Source organism: Rhinopithecus roxellana, chromosome 1 (assembly GCF_007565055.1).
Source record: "Rhinopithecus roxellana isolate Shanxi Qingling chromosome 1, ASM756505v1, whole genome shotgun sequence".
NCBI classification, from domain to species: Eukaryota; Metazoa; Chordata; class Mammalia; order Primates; family Cercopithecidae; genus Rhinopithecus; species Rhinopithecus roxellana.
In genome coordinates this window covers 68,772,128-68,786,540 of record NC_044549.1, presented here as the reverse complement: position 1 = coordinate 68,786,540, position 14,413 = coordinate 68,772,128, and the positions used below count along the sequence as shown (strand labels likewise).

At 38.5% G+C, this 14,413-nt stretch overlaps 1 protein-coding gene across 1 annotated transcript in view; it reads left to right on the top strand.

Annotated features, from left to right (window-relative positions):
* Positions 1-309: 309 nt before the first annotated feature.
* Positions 310-14,413, top strand: part of CRBN (cereblon) — a 29,991-nt gene continuing 15,887 nt past the window's right edge. The window contains exons 1-5 of the mRNA XM_010357104.2: positions 310-406; positions 4,706-4,812; positions 5,710-5,912; positions 7,032-7,181; positions 12,130-12,289. Coding sequence (XP_010355406.1) covers positions 340-406; positions 4,706-4,812; positions 5,710-5,912; positions 7,032-7,181; positions 12,130-12,289 — 687 coding nt within the window. The 5' untranslated portion in view covers positions 310-339. The remainder of the gene's footprint in view (positions 407-4,705; positions 4,813-5,709; positions 5,913-7,031; positions 7,182-12,129; positions 12,290-14,413) is intronic.

The following is a 14,413-nucleotide window of genomic DNA, read 5'->3' as shown; positions in this document are numbered from 1 at the left end:
GACTAAAGGCTCTCAGCCTCAATTTCTCCATATGCAAAATAGCACGATTAAATAAGTCATGCTAAAGGCTGGAACAAGGTGAGGGCTCTGCAGCGTGTACGCCGGGCACTCAGCCGTGGATGGCCGGGGACAGCGTTCTGTCCCCGGTGCGGAGCGCAGGCCTGTAATTGTCCCTCCCGCCTAGGGCATCACTCCCAGGCCCGGGTACGCGCCGCCGTCTGCTCCTCTGGGGCCGCCAGGGGGCGCTGTGGCCCCGGTGCGCGGCAGCGGCGAGACGCGGACCCTCCCCCGGAGTCTCCGGCACCGCCCTGTCCCAGCCTCCTTTGCGGGTAAACAGACATGGCCGGCGAAGGAGATCAGCAGGACGCTGCGCACAACATGGGCAATCACCTGCCGCTCTTGCCTGGTAACCGCCCGGAGTAGTTCCCTGTAGTCGGGAGTGCGGCGAGGCCCGGAGCCGCTAACAGTGCAGCTGGGCCTGGGAGGCGGGTGTGGGGGCGCCGAGACTGGCCAGCCAGCCCAGCAGGGCCGCACCGGGAGGCTGCTTCACGTCGGCCCTTGGCCAGCGATGGAGTCGCGGCACCTTCTTCGCTGCTCTGTTGCCCCGAGCCGTGAGCCAGGGTGTCGGGGGACATTTGCTCTTAAGAACAGGAAACTCATCCTCTCCATCCTCCCTGTGTCCTGAGTGTAGGTCCTAGGAAATGCTCTGGAACTAGAGGGCCGGGTCAGATTCACAGCTGTTACTTTTGCTGGTTTCCTTCCTTTTAATGAGAGTGATAGCTAACATGTACTAAGCACTAACCGTGTTACGAGCCTTGCAGTTAACGCTTTGCCTGCATTTCGCCTTTTAATCCTTTCCACATCACTTTTCAGTTTCTGAATTGATAAGCGAGTATTGGATTGCAGATTAGTTCAGTGACTTGCGCAAGGTCACACAGCAGAGTTAGGATTCCATCCCGGGTATGTCTGTCATTATATCTCTAAATCCCTTCTCTATTTTGTTTTTCTTACTGTTGGTCTGTTTTTCTCAGACATGTACGATTATGCTTTATCAGAGATAGTTTTTCTTTTTCCTGTATGTTGTGTGAAATGTTTAGACTTTGGTCTTGTGTTGAAATACTGAACAGAAAAAAAAAAGGCATGGAATATTGTATGAACTTCTCATGCAATGCCTTTCAAGAGATGCTTTCCAAAGGGCGTATCATCCAAACTTGAGACTATTGACTGAGTCCCTTCGTTAATCAAGTATGTTAGGTGTTGTGGAGATGAAACGAGAGATAATACACAATCTGGTACTTGAGGTTTACTGTCTAGGCGGGGCTGCTGAGAATATAACTGAACATAAATCAACTGCAGAGGCAGTTGATTTAGGGCCAGATAAATGAATGCTATTGTGGTTCTTCAGAGGCAGAAGTTGTTCAAGGGTCAGCGGAGTTGGGAAAAAGCCTTTCAGGGTAGATCAGGAGACATCCAAAAGCACATACTTAGGATATGGTTGTGGAACATAAGGCCTAGGAGGTAGACTGGGTTTAAGTTGCTGGGAAACTGGCATCTCTTGCCAGTGAGTTTGGGGTTTTTCCCGTGGATTGCCAAGAAACAGTTTTCGGTTTCAGGTAATTGCCTAAGGAAATCTATGCTTGGAAGATTAATTTGTCCACTAGTAGCAGCATGGAAGAGACTGAGTGCACGCCCACCATATAGGAGAGAACTTTTCTGTAAAAGTAAACCGTAGTTAGTGGTTGTTCTTGAAGCCATCCTAGCTGAATTGACACAAGGGTAAGTGTGCCAGCCTTTGATGGAAAGCTGAGCTGTTTTTTCAGAGACATTAGCCCTACTCTCTGTGCCAAATCCGGTGTTTCAGGGAGAATGGTAAATAGAAGAGGAAGGATACTGATGTTCTGTCGGCATTCACATGGTGCCTCTGCATGAGATGAGTCATCAGACTTCGCTGTGATAGCTCTGAACAGTCAGCGTGTTTTTGTGTGTGTGTGTGTTTCAGAAAAACATCGGGAGAGGGCCCAGAGATGATGTAGATATAGCAATAATGCCTTTCCAAATTATGTATATTTTATTTGTAGAAAAACATTAGACTTTCCATAATTCCATGTAGTACGAGTTGTTCTGAAGAGTAAGTCCTCTAAGTTCCAACAAAAAGCTTTATAGTTGAGATGTGAAGAATTTATCCTAGGCAAATGAAACAATAAACATCACTGAGTAGGGGAAAGTGGGTTTTAGCCATATTTATGAAAAATGTTACTAAAGAAATTATTTAGAGACTAGGAGTAAGAAGAGTTAAAATGTAAATTTTTAGCAATATTAATTCCAGCCTTTGAGTTAATAGTTTATCTTTTAAACTTTCTGTAGTAGAGCAATAAAGTGGATCGTGCTGCATGCCAAGTGATAGCCATGCTGTCAGCATTGGAAATACAAAGAATTTGATACAGAATATTTTTCTCATCCATTTAGATTGCTCTCTTTTATCTCTTGGTGAAACTTACATGTTCCAAGGAAAATTTGTATGAAGTGTTAGACCATTGACTGTTTACATATAAGTTGAAGTAATTCTGTTTTTGACAAAGTTTTATATCTGGGAAATTGTAACAATAAATAGAAAGTCCAAGGCAGTTACCATATTGAAAAACATTTTTATTTTCTGTCAGGGACCTGGCTACAGGTGGTTTGACTTAAATAATGATATGTAAAGGAAAAAAATGATTATTTTGTATTGATATTTTATTGATTTAGAAGTTTATTTGGGGCGTTTAAAAATACAGGAACTGGGAGGTGAGAAATGAGATTCAGTAATTCTTTATTGTTAGTCTAGGCCAGGGTTTCCCAACCTCAGCACTTGACTTTTGGGCTGGAGAATTCTTTGGGTGGGATTGTCTTTTGCATTATAGGATATTTAGCTGCATCCTTGGCCTCTACCCACTAGATGCCAGTCAGACTCCCTTAGTTATTACAACCAATATCCCCCGAGGGGCACAATCACCTGTGGTTGAGAATCACTGGTCTAGGATAGGAAATTTACTCATAGTTTGTATGAAAAGGACAGACTCACAGTTAGTATAATAGCATTTGTATTGTGTAGCATTTTCTAATTTTCTTTGCTGTCATTGGTAACATCTAGTTTTCTAAGACGTTCTTCTAAAATGTTTTATGCTTCATGCAGCTTTATTTTTAAATTTAAAATTACTAAGCAAAATAGTATGAAAATGATTGCAAAAATTTCTTTTTTTCTTTTGAGATGGAATCTTGCTCTGTCACCCAGGCTGGAGTGCAGTAGCACAATCTCAGCTCACTGCAACCTCCGCCTCTTGGGTTCCAGCAATTCTCCTGCCTCAGCCTCCCCAGTAACTGGGATTACAGGCAACTCTGACCACACTTGGCTAATTTTTGTGTTTTTAGTAGAGATGGGGTTTCAACATGTTGGCCAGGCTGGTCTTGAACTCCTGACCTCAAGTGATCTGCCTGCCTCGTCCTCCCAAAGTGCTGGGATTACAGGTGTGAGCCACCACACCTGGCCTTCACTTTAAAATAATGTAGTGACAGCCAGGGAAATGTTATGACTAGAAAAATGCTGTGAAATTCTTCCTGTCAGATTATCTTTCTCTGTTTTAATTAACGGATCTTGCCTGCTTTGGTTTCTTTTCTTACTTATGTAGGAACGCTTTGAAGTTGAGAGTTTGAGAAAACGTTAGAGGTTGACGTGTTTAAGCCTATCATTTTGCAGATGAGGAAACTAAAATTTAATTGGGCAGAATGAGTTGTCTAAGGTGTTAAAATAGTTTCTGGTGAGGGAGAAGAGAAAATAGAAGAATATAGAAGAATTTTAAATAACGTATATAGGTATTTCCCTTTCAAGAGAGTGGAGCATAACTCATCACCGCTTAAATGGAGGCTACACCTAGTGATTTGCTTCCAAAGAGTAAAATGTGAAAAGGAGGGGGAAAGGAACTTTATAGTGGGAAAACCTGACACATACTGCTTTAGCCAGGTGATCAAGGTTAACAGCAGGAATAGTTCATAATATGTAGGCTTGATATGTAATAAAAACAGCACATTGGTGACAGACCCCATTTCTAAAAACCAAAGATAACAACGCTTCACTTTTTCCTCCCTAAAACACGTATCCTCAGTCTAATCGTGGGAATTACATCAAACAAAACCCAGTTGAGAGATGCTCTTCAAAATACCTGACCAGTACTCCTCAAAACTCAGAAACAAGCAAAGTCTGAAAACCACACTAGCCCAGAGGAGGGTAGGGAGACATGATAACTAAATGTAATGTGGGATCCTGGAACACAAAAAGATTAGATAAAAACTAAGGGGATCCAAATAAAATGTGAAGTTTAGTTATAGTAATGTACCAAGACTGATTCCTTCGTTGTGGCAAATGTACCATACTGATATAAATTAACTATAGGGGAAAAAGATGTGTGACATACAGGAGCACTCTCTATTATCTTTGCAACTTCTCTATAAATGTTAAACTATTCTAAAATTCACAGTTGACTTAAAAAAAAAAAAAAAAAGCTACTGACAGAGCCCAGCATAGACCTCAGCCCTCTGACTACCTCTTCACAGTACTGTATAGTTTACCAAATGCATGTGGTTTTAGAAGTACCCCTTTTTTGAAGAAGGAATTATGTGTTTGAAAGGTTTTCATTCATTTTTTTTTTCTTACAATATTCTACTCTTACAGCAGAGAGTGAGGAAGAAGATGAAATGGAAGTTGAAGACCAGGATAGTAAAGAAGCCAAAAAACCAAACATCATAAATTTTGACACCAGTCTGCCAACATCACATACAGTATGTAATTTAGTGATAGATCTAATAGATATACATTTAAATGTAGATAAAAGTTCATAAAAACAAGTGACTGATATTTGCATTACTAGATATCAGAAATTGTGGATGAGGACATGGGCTATTTGCCAGTAGATAAACATTTAACTATAATTTTGAAGAAGCTTAATACTATGTTGTGGTGGAATTGTTTGAAGAATTGTTGCTCTTTATATAGTCTTTCTAGTAATTGAGCTATTAAATACTTCTCTGTACTTCTAGGTACTAGAGTGTTACTGAACATACATTTTTTACTTGCTGTTTGTGATATTTGGACATAAGAGATATTTCTTGGTAAAAATAAAATACTTTGTATTAAAAAAAATTCTTGAATTTCTGTGTTTGTGAGATATTCTTCATAAAAGATTAGAAATTCTTCTAAGAGTTAGATTAAAAATTATATTTTCACATGGGATGCTTATATACCACATTTATTAAGTATTTGTAACCCCATTTGTATTTTTTTTTTTTTTTTTTGAGACAGAGTGTTGCTCTGTCACCCAAGCTCGAGTGACTGCAGCTGGCACAATCTCGGCTCACTGCAGTGTCCACCTCCTGGGTTCAAGTGATTCCCCTGCCTCAGCCTCCTGAGTAGCTAGGATTACAGGCGTCCACCACCACACCCAACTAATTTTTGTAGTTTTAGTAGCAGCAGGGTTTCACCATGTTGGCCAGGTTGGTCTTGAACTCCTGACCTCAGGTAATCCGCCCACCTCAGCCTCCCAAAGTCCTGGGATTGCAGGTGTGAGCCACTGTGCCTGGCCTGTATTTCTTTTAATGTGATTTGCTCCTTAGTCTGTTGAGCTTATATTTTTATTACATATCAATCATGACACTGTACCTATATATGTTCTTAAATAGTACCTAGGCGCTGATATGGAAGAATTTCATGGCAGGACTTTGCACGATGACGACAGCTGTCAGGTGATTCCAGTTCTGCCACAGGTGATGATGATCCTGATTCCCGGACAGACATTGCCTCTTCAGCTTTTTCACCCTCAAGAAGTCAGTATGGTGCGGAATTTAATTCAGAAAGATAGAACCTTTGCTGTTCTTGCATACAGGTAAAATATTAGAGTCCATTTGCTTAATACATTTCCTCTCATGGGTAATTGCGGTGGTCATTGTTGAAGCCAAAGCAGGCTGTTATTTTGCATATACAGGAGAGGTTGGGTAAGAATGTGAGGTTAGGAGTTTGGTTAAGTAGAAGTTTCATAGTGCAAGTTGGAGTATTTTTGTTCATTTAATTACCATCTAACTCAGCTCTACACCTTCATACACAGTTTAACTTTCTGGTATTTGAAAAATTTTTAACCATTTATATTTGATGAAAAACATTTCTGGAATCTTGGTTTCAATAACTGTCTTTATTAAAGAGAAATAGTGCTTTTTTATTTTAACCTAAAGGATTACTTTTCCAAAAGAATGGTCTTTTCTTTCCCTGTCTCTCAAAATTCATAGGTTGTACCCTTTAAATTGAAGCTGAATGTTAAGTATCTTGTGGCAAATAAAGGAAATCTGCAGTAGAGGCAGGAAATACAGGAAGCTCCCACCCCAGTACAGTGCTGCCAGTAAGCAGCAGAAATAAGTCATTTGACAGAGTGAAAGAATGTTTGGTTTGGGAAATGAGTTTAAACCCCTGTAAGTTCTGAATTATTTTCAGTGACTAGAAATCTATTCTTTTCCTAAAGTTCTCTAATTGTACTTCCTGAATCCTCCTTCTATAATCCCCCATGTGATTTAAAAATAAATAAAATTGGCCGGGCACGGTAGCTCACGCCTATACTCCGTGCACTTTGGGAGGCCGAGGCGGGTGGATCACCTGACGTTGGGAGTTTGAGACCAGCCTGACGAACATGGTGAAACCCCGTCTCTACTAAAATAACAAAAATTAGCCAGGCGTGGTGGTGTGTGCCTGTAATCCCAGCTACTCAGGTGGCTGGGACAGGAGAATCACTTGAAACTGGGAGGCAGAGGTTGCAGCAAGCTGAGATCATGCCACTGCACTCTAATCTGGGTAACACAGCCACACTGCGTCTCAAACAAATAAATAAATAAATACTAGCTTTGTAGTAAGGGTTGATTCTATAAATTGTTTACCCATATGTATTGCTTTTGCATACTTTGCATATATTTAAAACTCAAATGTTCAAAATTCTTTCCTTTTAAAATTGTCTTGGAAGCAATATACAGGAAAGGGAAGCACAGTTTGGAACAACAGCAGAGATATATGCCTATCGAGAAGAACAGGATTTTGGAATTGAGATAGTGAAAGTGAAAGCAATTGGAAGACAAAGGTTCAAAGTCCTTGAGCTAAGAACACAGTCAGATGGGTAAGAAATAACATATACCTTAATGCTCTGTGAATGTTTTATAATGAAATAGTTTTCTTGTACTTTTTCTATTCTACTGACCTTTCAGATTTTGTAACTTTTAACTAGTTGTTCTCTTTCCCTTCTAAGGTATAGCCCAGTGGTTTCCAACCTTGCTATGCATCAGAATCACCTGGGAAGCTTTTAAAACTATAGAAGCTTGAGTTTCAACCTCATCTCCCATCTCCAGAGAGTGATGAGGCTGCAGCATCTTTTAAAAATGATTTTCAGGTGATTCTAATGTCTCTCCAGGTTTGAGAATAGTAATGTAAATCCAAAGGGAGGTGCTGTTTGGGACTTGGCTTCTTTAGGATTGAAGGCCTCTCAGAGCATAAGAGGATAGGGAGACCAGAGGCTTGTGAGTTGTTTGTGTGCTCACCAGGACAGCTGTGGTTTTTGTAGCATTGCTATGATGTTTGAAAGCCACACGGGTTACATCTGCCAACTGTTCCATCTGAGCTATAAAAGCCATTTATATTTAGTGTCCTTCTCCAGTGTGAATCTTATATCACCCAGAAATGCTATTTACATAATTGATCAATAAATACTTGTAGTCTATGTGCCTTGTGACATTTAGAAATTCCCTGAGTGTACTGTTTCAGCAGTTATTCATTTTGACATAGCTGTAATGGCTGGGTTTTGCACAAATTCAAGGGATGCACCTTAAAACAGACACAGAAAAGTCCAGTTTATCTTATTTTATCCTCTTTTAAAAAGGAAACGAAGCATTTACCTTGATCATTGGATATTATCTCTTAAGGGAGTGCTTCTCAACAGAGGTGGCACATCACCTCTGAGGTCTTACAGATACACAGTCCTGGTACACAATACAAGTACTAGTGAGCTGGTTTCCAATTTATGCCCAGAGTTGAAAATCTCATCAGACCTCTGTGTTGCCCAGGTAGTATCTTCTGAACACATGGAAGTTCTGAGTATTTTGGGGTTTTTATTTGGTGGGGTGGGGGATTAAGACTGAAAAAAGAATATGAACAGCATGAGGGTAGGAACGTTTTGTCTGTTTTGTTCACATGGTGGGCATTCCGATATATTTTTGAATTATGGAAATGTTGACATGTCAGACAGCTCCTTGGAGCTAAAGAGAGGATAGAGGAATGTGAGATGGGATTGCCAGAGCTCTTAGGGTGTTTAGTTCTCTCCAGGTACTTCCTCAGAACATTCATTGTGCACACTTTGATAGTCTTACCACATTGCACTGTCCTGACGGGATTATATGTCCGTCTCCCTCGATAGATAACCTGCTTAAGAACGATGACCAAGACTTATTTATGTTTTACATTTAGGACCGTAAATGTTATATAAATGAATGAAAGAATGATTTCCTGGGGGTGGTCTGCATTATGATAATTAGCAAACTGTTTTGTTACTGTGGATTTTGCTAACAGTTCCATTTTTAAAGTACTTCTTCATACAGTTTCGATTGTGAATACTATTCTAGAAACCATAAAGGAAAATTGACTTGGGGAAAAGTGTATTTCTCAGACTGTCTTGACATTAGTGAGTTTTGATTGTGGAAAAACTATTGAACACAAGATGGCAGTATATCGTTAACTCTGAAAACAAGACAAGGAATGAATGCTTGACTCTAGTAAAGATTAACATCAGGCCGCATGCAGTGGCTCATGCCTGTAGTCCCAGCATTTTGGGAAGCCAAGGCAGGACGATCACCTGAACTCAGGAGTTCGAGATCAGCTTGACCAACATGGAGGAACCCCGTCTGTGCTAAAAATACAAAGTTAGCCGGGCATGGTGGCGCATGCCTGTAATCCCAGCTACTTGGGAGGCTGAGGCAGGAGAATCGCTTGAACCCGGGAGGCAGAGGTTGTGGTGAGCCAGGATTGCGCCACTGCACTCCAGCCTGGGCAACGAGAGGGAAACTCCATCTCAAAGGAAAAAAAAAGATTACTCTCAAACTGATACAGGCGGATAAGACTTGGAAAGGACACATTCTCTCTAGTATTCTGTGGACCCATTATTAAGGTCTCGCTTAAGGGTATGTCTGTCTTCATTTAAAAGGCCTCTGTGGAATGACATTTCTCTTGGCTCCACTACTTCTCTGGCCCTGTAACCACCTTCACTGGAAGTGGTGAAATGAAAGAAATTCTGGAGATGATTTAGTGCAGTTTCCTCTTTTTCTATATCAGAATGCTAAGTACTAGAGAGGTTAAGTAATTTGCCTTAACAGCAAATAAGCCACAGACCTGATTGGTTCTAGGTCCCCTGACTTCCGAATTGGTACTCCTTCCCTTATACCAGAATTTCTTCATAGCACATTTGAAACTCAAGCCACCTTCCCTTTCTCCAGTAAAATATTTAATATTCATTTGTTTTTCTTAGAGAAATAAGCATATAGAAAACTAAAAAAAATTAAAACATAAAAATATCCATTTGTCTTTTACCTAAATGACACTTCATTTATTGAAAGTACACCACAGAGGCCAGGTGTGGTGACTCATACCTGTAATCTCAGCACTCTGGAAGGCCAAGGTATGTGAATCACTTACGGCCAGGAGATCAGGACCAGCCTGACCAACATGGTAAAGCCCCATCACTACTAAAAATAAAAAATTAGCTGGGCTTGGTGCCTGTAATTCCAGCTACTCGGGAGGCTGAGTCATGAGAATCACTTGAACCTGGGAGGCAGAGGTTGCAGTGAGCAGATTGTACCACTGCACTCCAGTCTGGCCAACAGAGTGAGACTCCATCTCAAAAAAACAAAAAAAAGTATACAACAACCAGAGTCGTGGGGGGCGGGGCGGCAGGAGGGGCATCTTCTGAACACATAGAAATTTCTTTGTAGTAAAAACACAGGTCTCATTGACATAGGACTCTGCAGAAGTTCCTACTACTTAGCATGTAGAGAGGAGGAGGGGATTGACATCCTGTTGGCATCACAAGAGAAGATCTCTTACCTGTCATGACTGAGACCAGTAATTGTTAGTCAAAAAGTTAGTTGAAGCTGGAAATCACAAAATGTTACACATATATAGCTTAAACATTTTATTTTAACTTAAAATGTATAAATTCATTCATTTTTCATTTGGAGAGACCAGCGTCTTTTAATTGAAGCAGGTCTGCAGACTGGAGATGACTGTAGACTTTCTAGCACTTTCATTGTATATTATCCGCAGTTTATACTGCTAATTTTTCTTTAATGAGGGAGTCTAAAGATAGTCACAAGTCACTTTGAGTGCAGAAATTTTCCAGGTTTGTGTGGTTTTTTTCCTATGAAAGTTACATGTACCTAAGTTGAAAGCAGTTTTTTTATGTCTCAACTTAATGTTTCTTGAAGCAATTTTATTGTTGTACTCATATTTCACTGGTTTTTATAACATTTATATAAATTATGTTGCTGTAATCACAAAACAACTCTGATAAACAGGTTGGAAAGAAAAAAAACTAGCTTATGTTAAAAACAAAACTCAGCTGCTGGGAGAACCAGCCACTGCGTATGCAGTGGATCCTGGCCATGTTTAACCAGGTAAAGGAGAGCATTCTTTCATCCTTCAAGGCAATTCAAACAGCTTGTACTGCAGACTATTAACATGATCTGTAAGCCACGGGATCAATAATGTTACTGTTTTTATCATAATCAAATCTTATACAATAGTTTGGTAAAGCAAAATTCTTAATTCAGTTTCCTATAACCTTAAAGAAGAATCAGATTTCTAAAAATTTCCATAGGATGGTATCTACTTTTATCTTCATAATATAATTAACAAGTTATTTGTGTTCATGAATCAGGTGAAGGAAATTGAGATTTTGTTTCTAATGAGCTCTAGTAACATAAGATCACTTGACCATAGTTTGACTATAGTAAAATTTTGTAACATTTTCCCAAATCATGTAGACAAATTTTTTGAGTATTTCTAATGAGTTTGCAGGAAGGAAATAAAGTTGGTAGAGTGAGTCTACTATTATCATTAAATTAAACCTAGATACTTTCTAACACACTCAGCTATTTTTCCTTTTAATAAATAAGTAAAATGTCAGAATTTCATCCATAATATTTTGTGGTCAAACAGGGGTTATTATGAAAGACTACTTTAGAAGTCTTAAGTATAACTAATAAAGCAGAGACTTTTAATATATTTGACTTTGTCAGTCTGACAGTGTTTTATACTAGCATTTGAATATAGTTACATATTCTACATTTCAAAAGCTACACTCTAAGAGATAGAGCGGCTCACAGGAAGATCGCTCATGTATACAACCTTCCTGTTTGCACTAGTTCATCAGATATTTGCAATTACGATATTCTTAAGTAGCATTTTGGAAAAGACTTTATTATGACATTTTAAATAACTTTTAAGAATCTAATGTATAGTTTGATCCTCTGTACAGATAAACTTTTAAGAATGTGAAAAGGAATGCATACAGAAAGATTGCATGTAATTCTCTAGTGTTATTTTAATTCATCCATGTAAATGTATTCTTGATTTTTCTCTTCCTTTCTCTACTCATATGACTTATGGGAAAGGATAGATGTAAGAGTTAAGCAGCATAAGGAGTGGGGGGATAGAAGAGTTTGGGTGTCTAAAGAATGTTTAAGAAATTAGAAGTATCAAGCAGTAGTTAGTTGTATGTTGGTTTTTTTAAACTGTTTCATTTATAGACTCTGTATTTATCTGAAATGTATAGATCTCCCTTTCCATTCCACAGTGACATTGAAAATCCATACCTTAGGCTATCTTTGGTTTTAACTTTGGTATGATTTATGAAATAAAATTATTTTCTGAAAGTTTCTATATCTTAACATCAGTATTTGATGAATGTTTAAAAGATAAAACTTGGAAAATCGTAGTATTTAAAATTGTCACTGTTTAGAAACTTATAGTTTGAGTTAGTCGATTTTAGAAATGAATACCATGCTTGGTTCTCTTTATTTTAGAATCCAGCAAGCTAAAGTGCAAATTCTTCCTGAATGTGTGTTGCCTTCAACCATGTCTGCAGTTCAGTTAGAATCCCTCAATAAGTGCCAGATATTTCCTTCAAAACCTGTCTCAAGGGAAGACCAGTGTTCATATAAATGGTGGCAGAAATACCAGAAGGTGAGAAACTAATTTTTTATGCATCTTCAAAAAGTGAAGATAGATTGTTTTTTTCCTGTTTTAAGAAACACAACTCTCATGATTCATTCCCTAGACACCTTGCGTGGCAGTATTCCAGCTACATTTGATCATTGCTGGACCCTCTAAAAATTGCACAGGCAGCTATTTTATGTAAAAGTTTACAAACGCAATAAAATGTCACACAGCTGTAAGATATCCTTGTTATTATGCTTATTGTTTATATTAATCGCTTACGATTTTTAATTCCATGGGAATTGCTTATTAAACTATGATCAAATTAGATGTTTGGCTCTTGAATCATAAACATCCATTATCTTAAGGAAGGTAGGATTTATTTGGGGTAGAGTAGTAGTAGAAAAGTAGAGTCTGTTTTTCTTCTTCCAGATCAGAGAGAAAAGGTTTCTTTTGCTATGTGTTTTAATGAAACGCAGTTGACATCACAAAAATTGACTTGAGACTAGGTGCTCTTTAAAAATGTTGCTTGTTTGGGCACTAATTCCTATGTTATATCCTTTGACTAAATCATAATTATCATGTGGAAAAAAAAATTGAGGGAGCCTGTTTCTATTCATTTGTGAGATGTGCAGTTTTAAGTATAGTTAATATTTATAATTGCTACCTAAAGAAAAAGATTACTAGTTTCTAAATTTAGAATAATTGGGCTTTTTGAGGTTTTTCTCTTTAATATGGAAAGACAGTTTCCATTGTAACCTTAAAAGTTCTATATTTATCATCCCTTTGTTAAGTGATGAGGATTTAATATTTTAATGCAAATACAGATTTCCAATTTAACGTAAATTATTATGGATAATTAATGAAGTGGACTTATACACTAGTTACTGTACCAAACTTTTATTGCTCTTACTGTAGAATTCCTCCAGTTTTCCGCGAAAACTTGTGCAGAATGGGCACTTGATGAGCATCAGGGTTATAACCAGGTATCTATAGGACTTCCTGGTCTTACCTTTATTTCAGTTAACTGATCTGTTTCATGGTACAGTGTGTTTTGACTAGTGTTTCTAAGGAAGATTCTAATGAAGATATAATTAGACTGCTTTAAGACTCGCAAACAACCTTGAAACTAGTATTTTTTTAATGTTCAATAATATTGATACTGCCTTTAGTTAACAGGCAGCTTTTGTATAGCTGTGTGTATTAGTCCATTTTCATGCTGCCGATAAAGAGATAACCAAGACTAAGCAATTTACAAAAAAAGAGGTCTATTGGACTTAAAAGTTCCACATGGCTGGGGAGGCCTCACAATCATGGCAGAAGGTGAAAGTTGAGGAAGAGCGAGTCATGTCTTACATAGATGGTGGCAGGGAAAAAGAGCTTGTGCAGGAAAACTCCCATTTTTAAAACCATCAGATCTCGTGAGACTCATTCACTATCACAATAACAGCACAGGAAAGACCCACCCCCATAATTCAGTCACCTCCCACTGGGTTCCTCCCATGACATGTGAGAAGTGTGGGAGTTACAATTCCAGATAAGATTTGGGTGGGGACACAACCAGATCATATCACCGTGTAATACTTTCTTCCCTATACCAGATACAGACACTTTAAATACGCATTTGCCCTTGTTTCTTTGAACTGTGGGAAATTTTGCTCCCATAGTCATTTTAAATGTGTTACTGTAGAAATAAGTATGTCAGTGATCATTGTCAGTATGTGGCCCCCAAGGAGTAGATTTGGAATATATTAAGTCATTTAGTGCCTAAAAGTATGTTTGGCACTGGTTTGCTACTGAAATATGTGGCAAGGTAACTGCATCAAGATGTTCCCTATGTGTCATCTCAATATTCACATAGTTGTGTATTTCATATTAGATATTTTTTTTCAGGGGGTACAGGCATACCACGGAGATATTGCAGGTTCAGTTTCAAACCGCTGCAATAAAGCAAGTATCACAATAAAGTGAGTCTCATGAGTTTTTTTGGTTTTCCAGTGCATATAAAAGTTTTATTCACACAATACTGTAGTCGATCACATATATAGTAAGATTCTATCTAAAAACCAATGTACATACCTTAAATTAAAAAATGCTTTATTGCTAAAAAATTCAATCATCTGAGCCTTCAGTGAATCATAATCTTTTTTT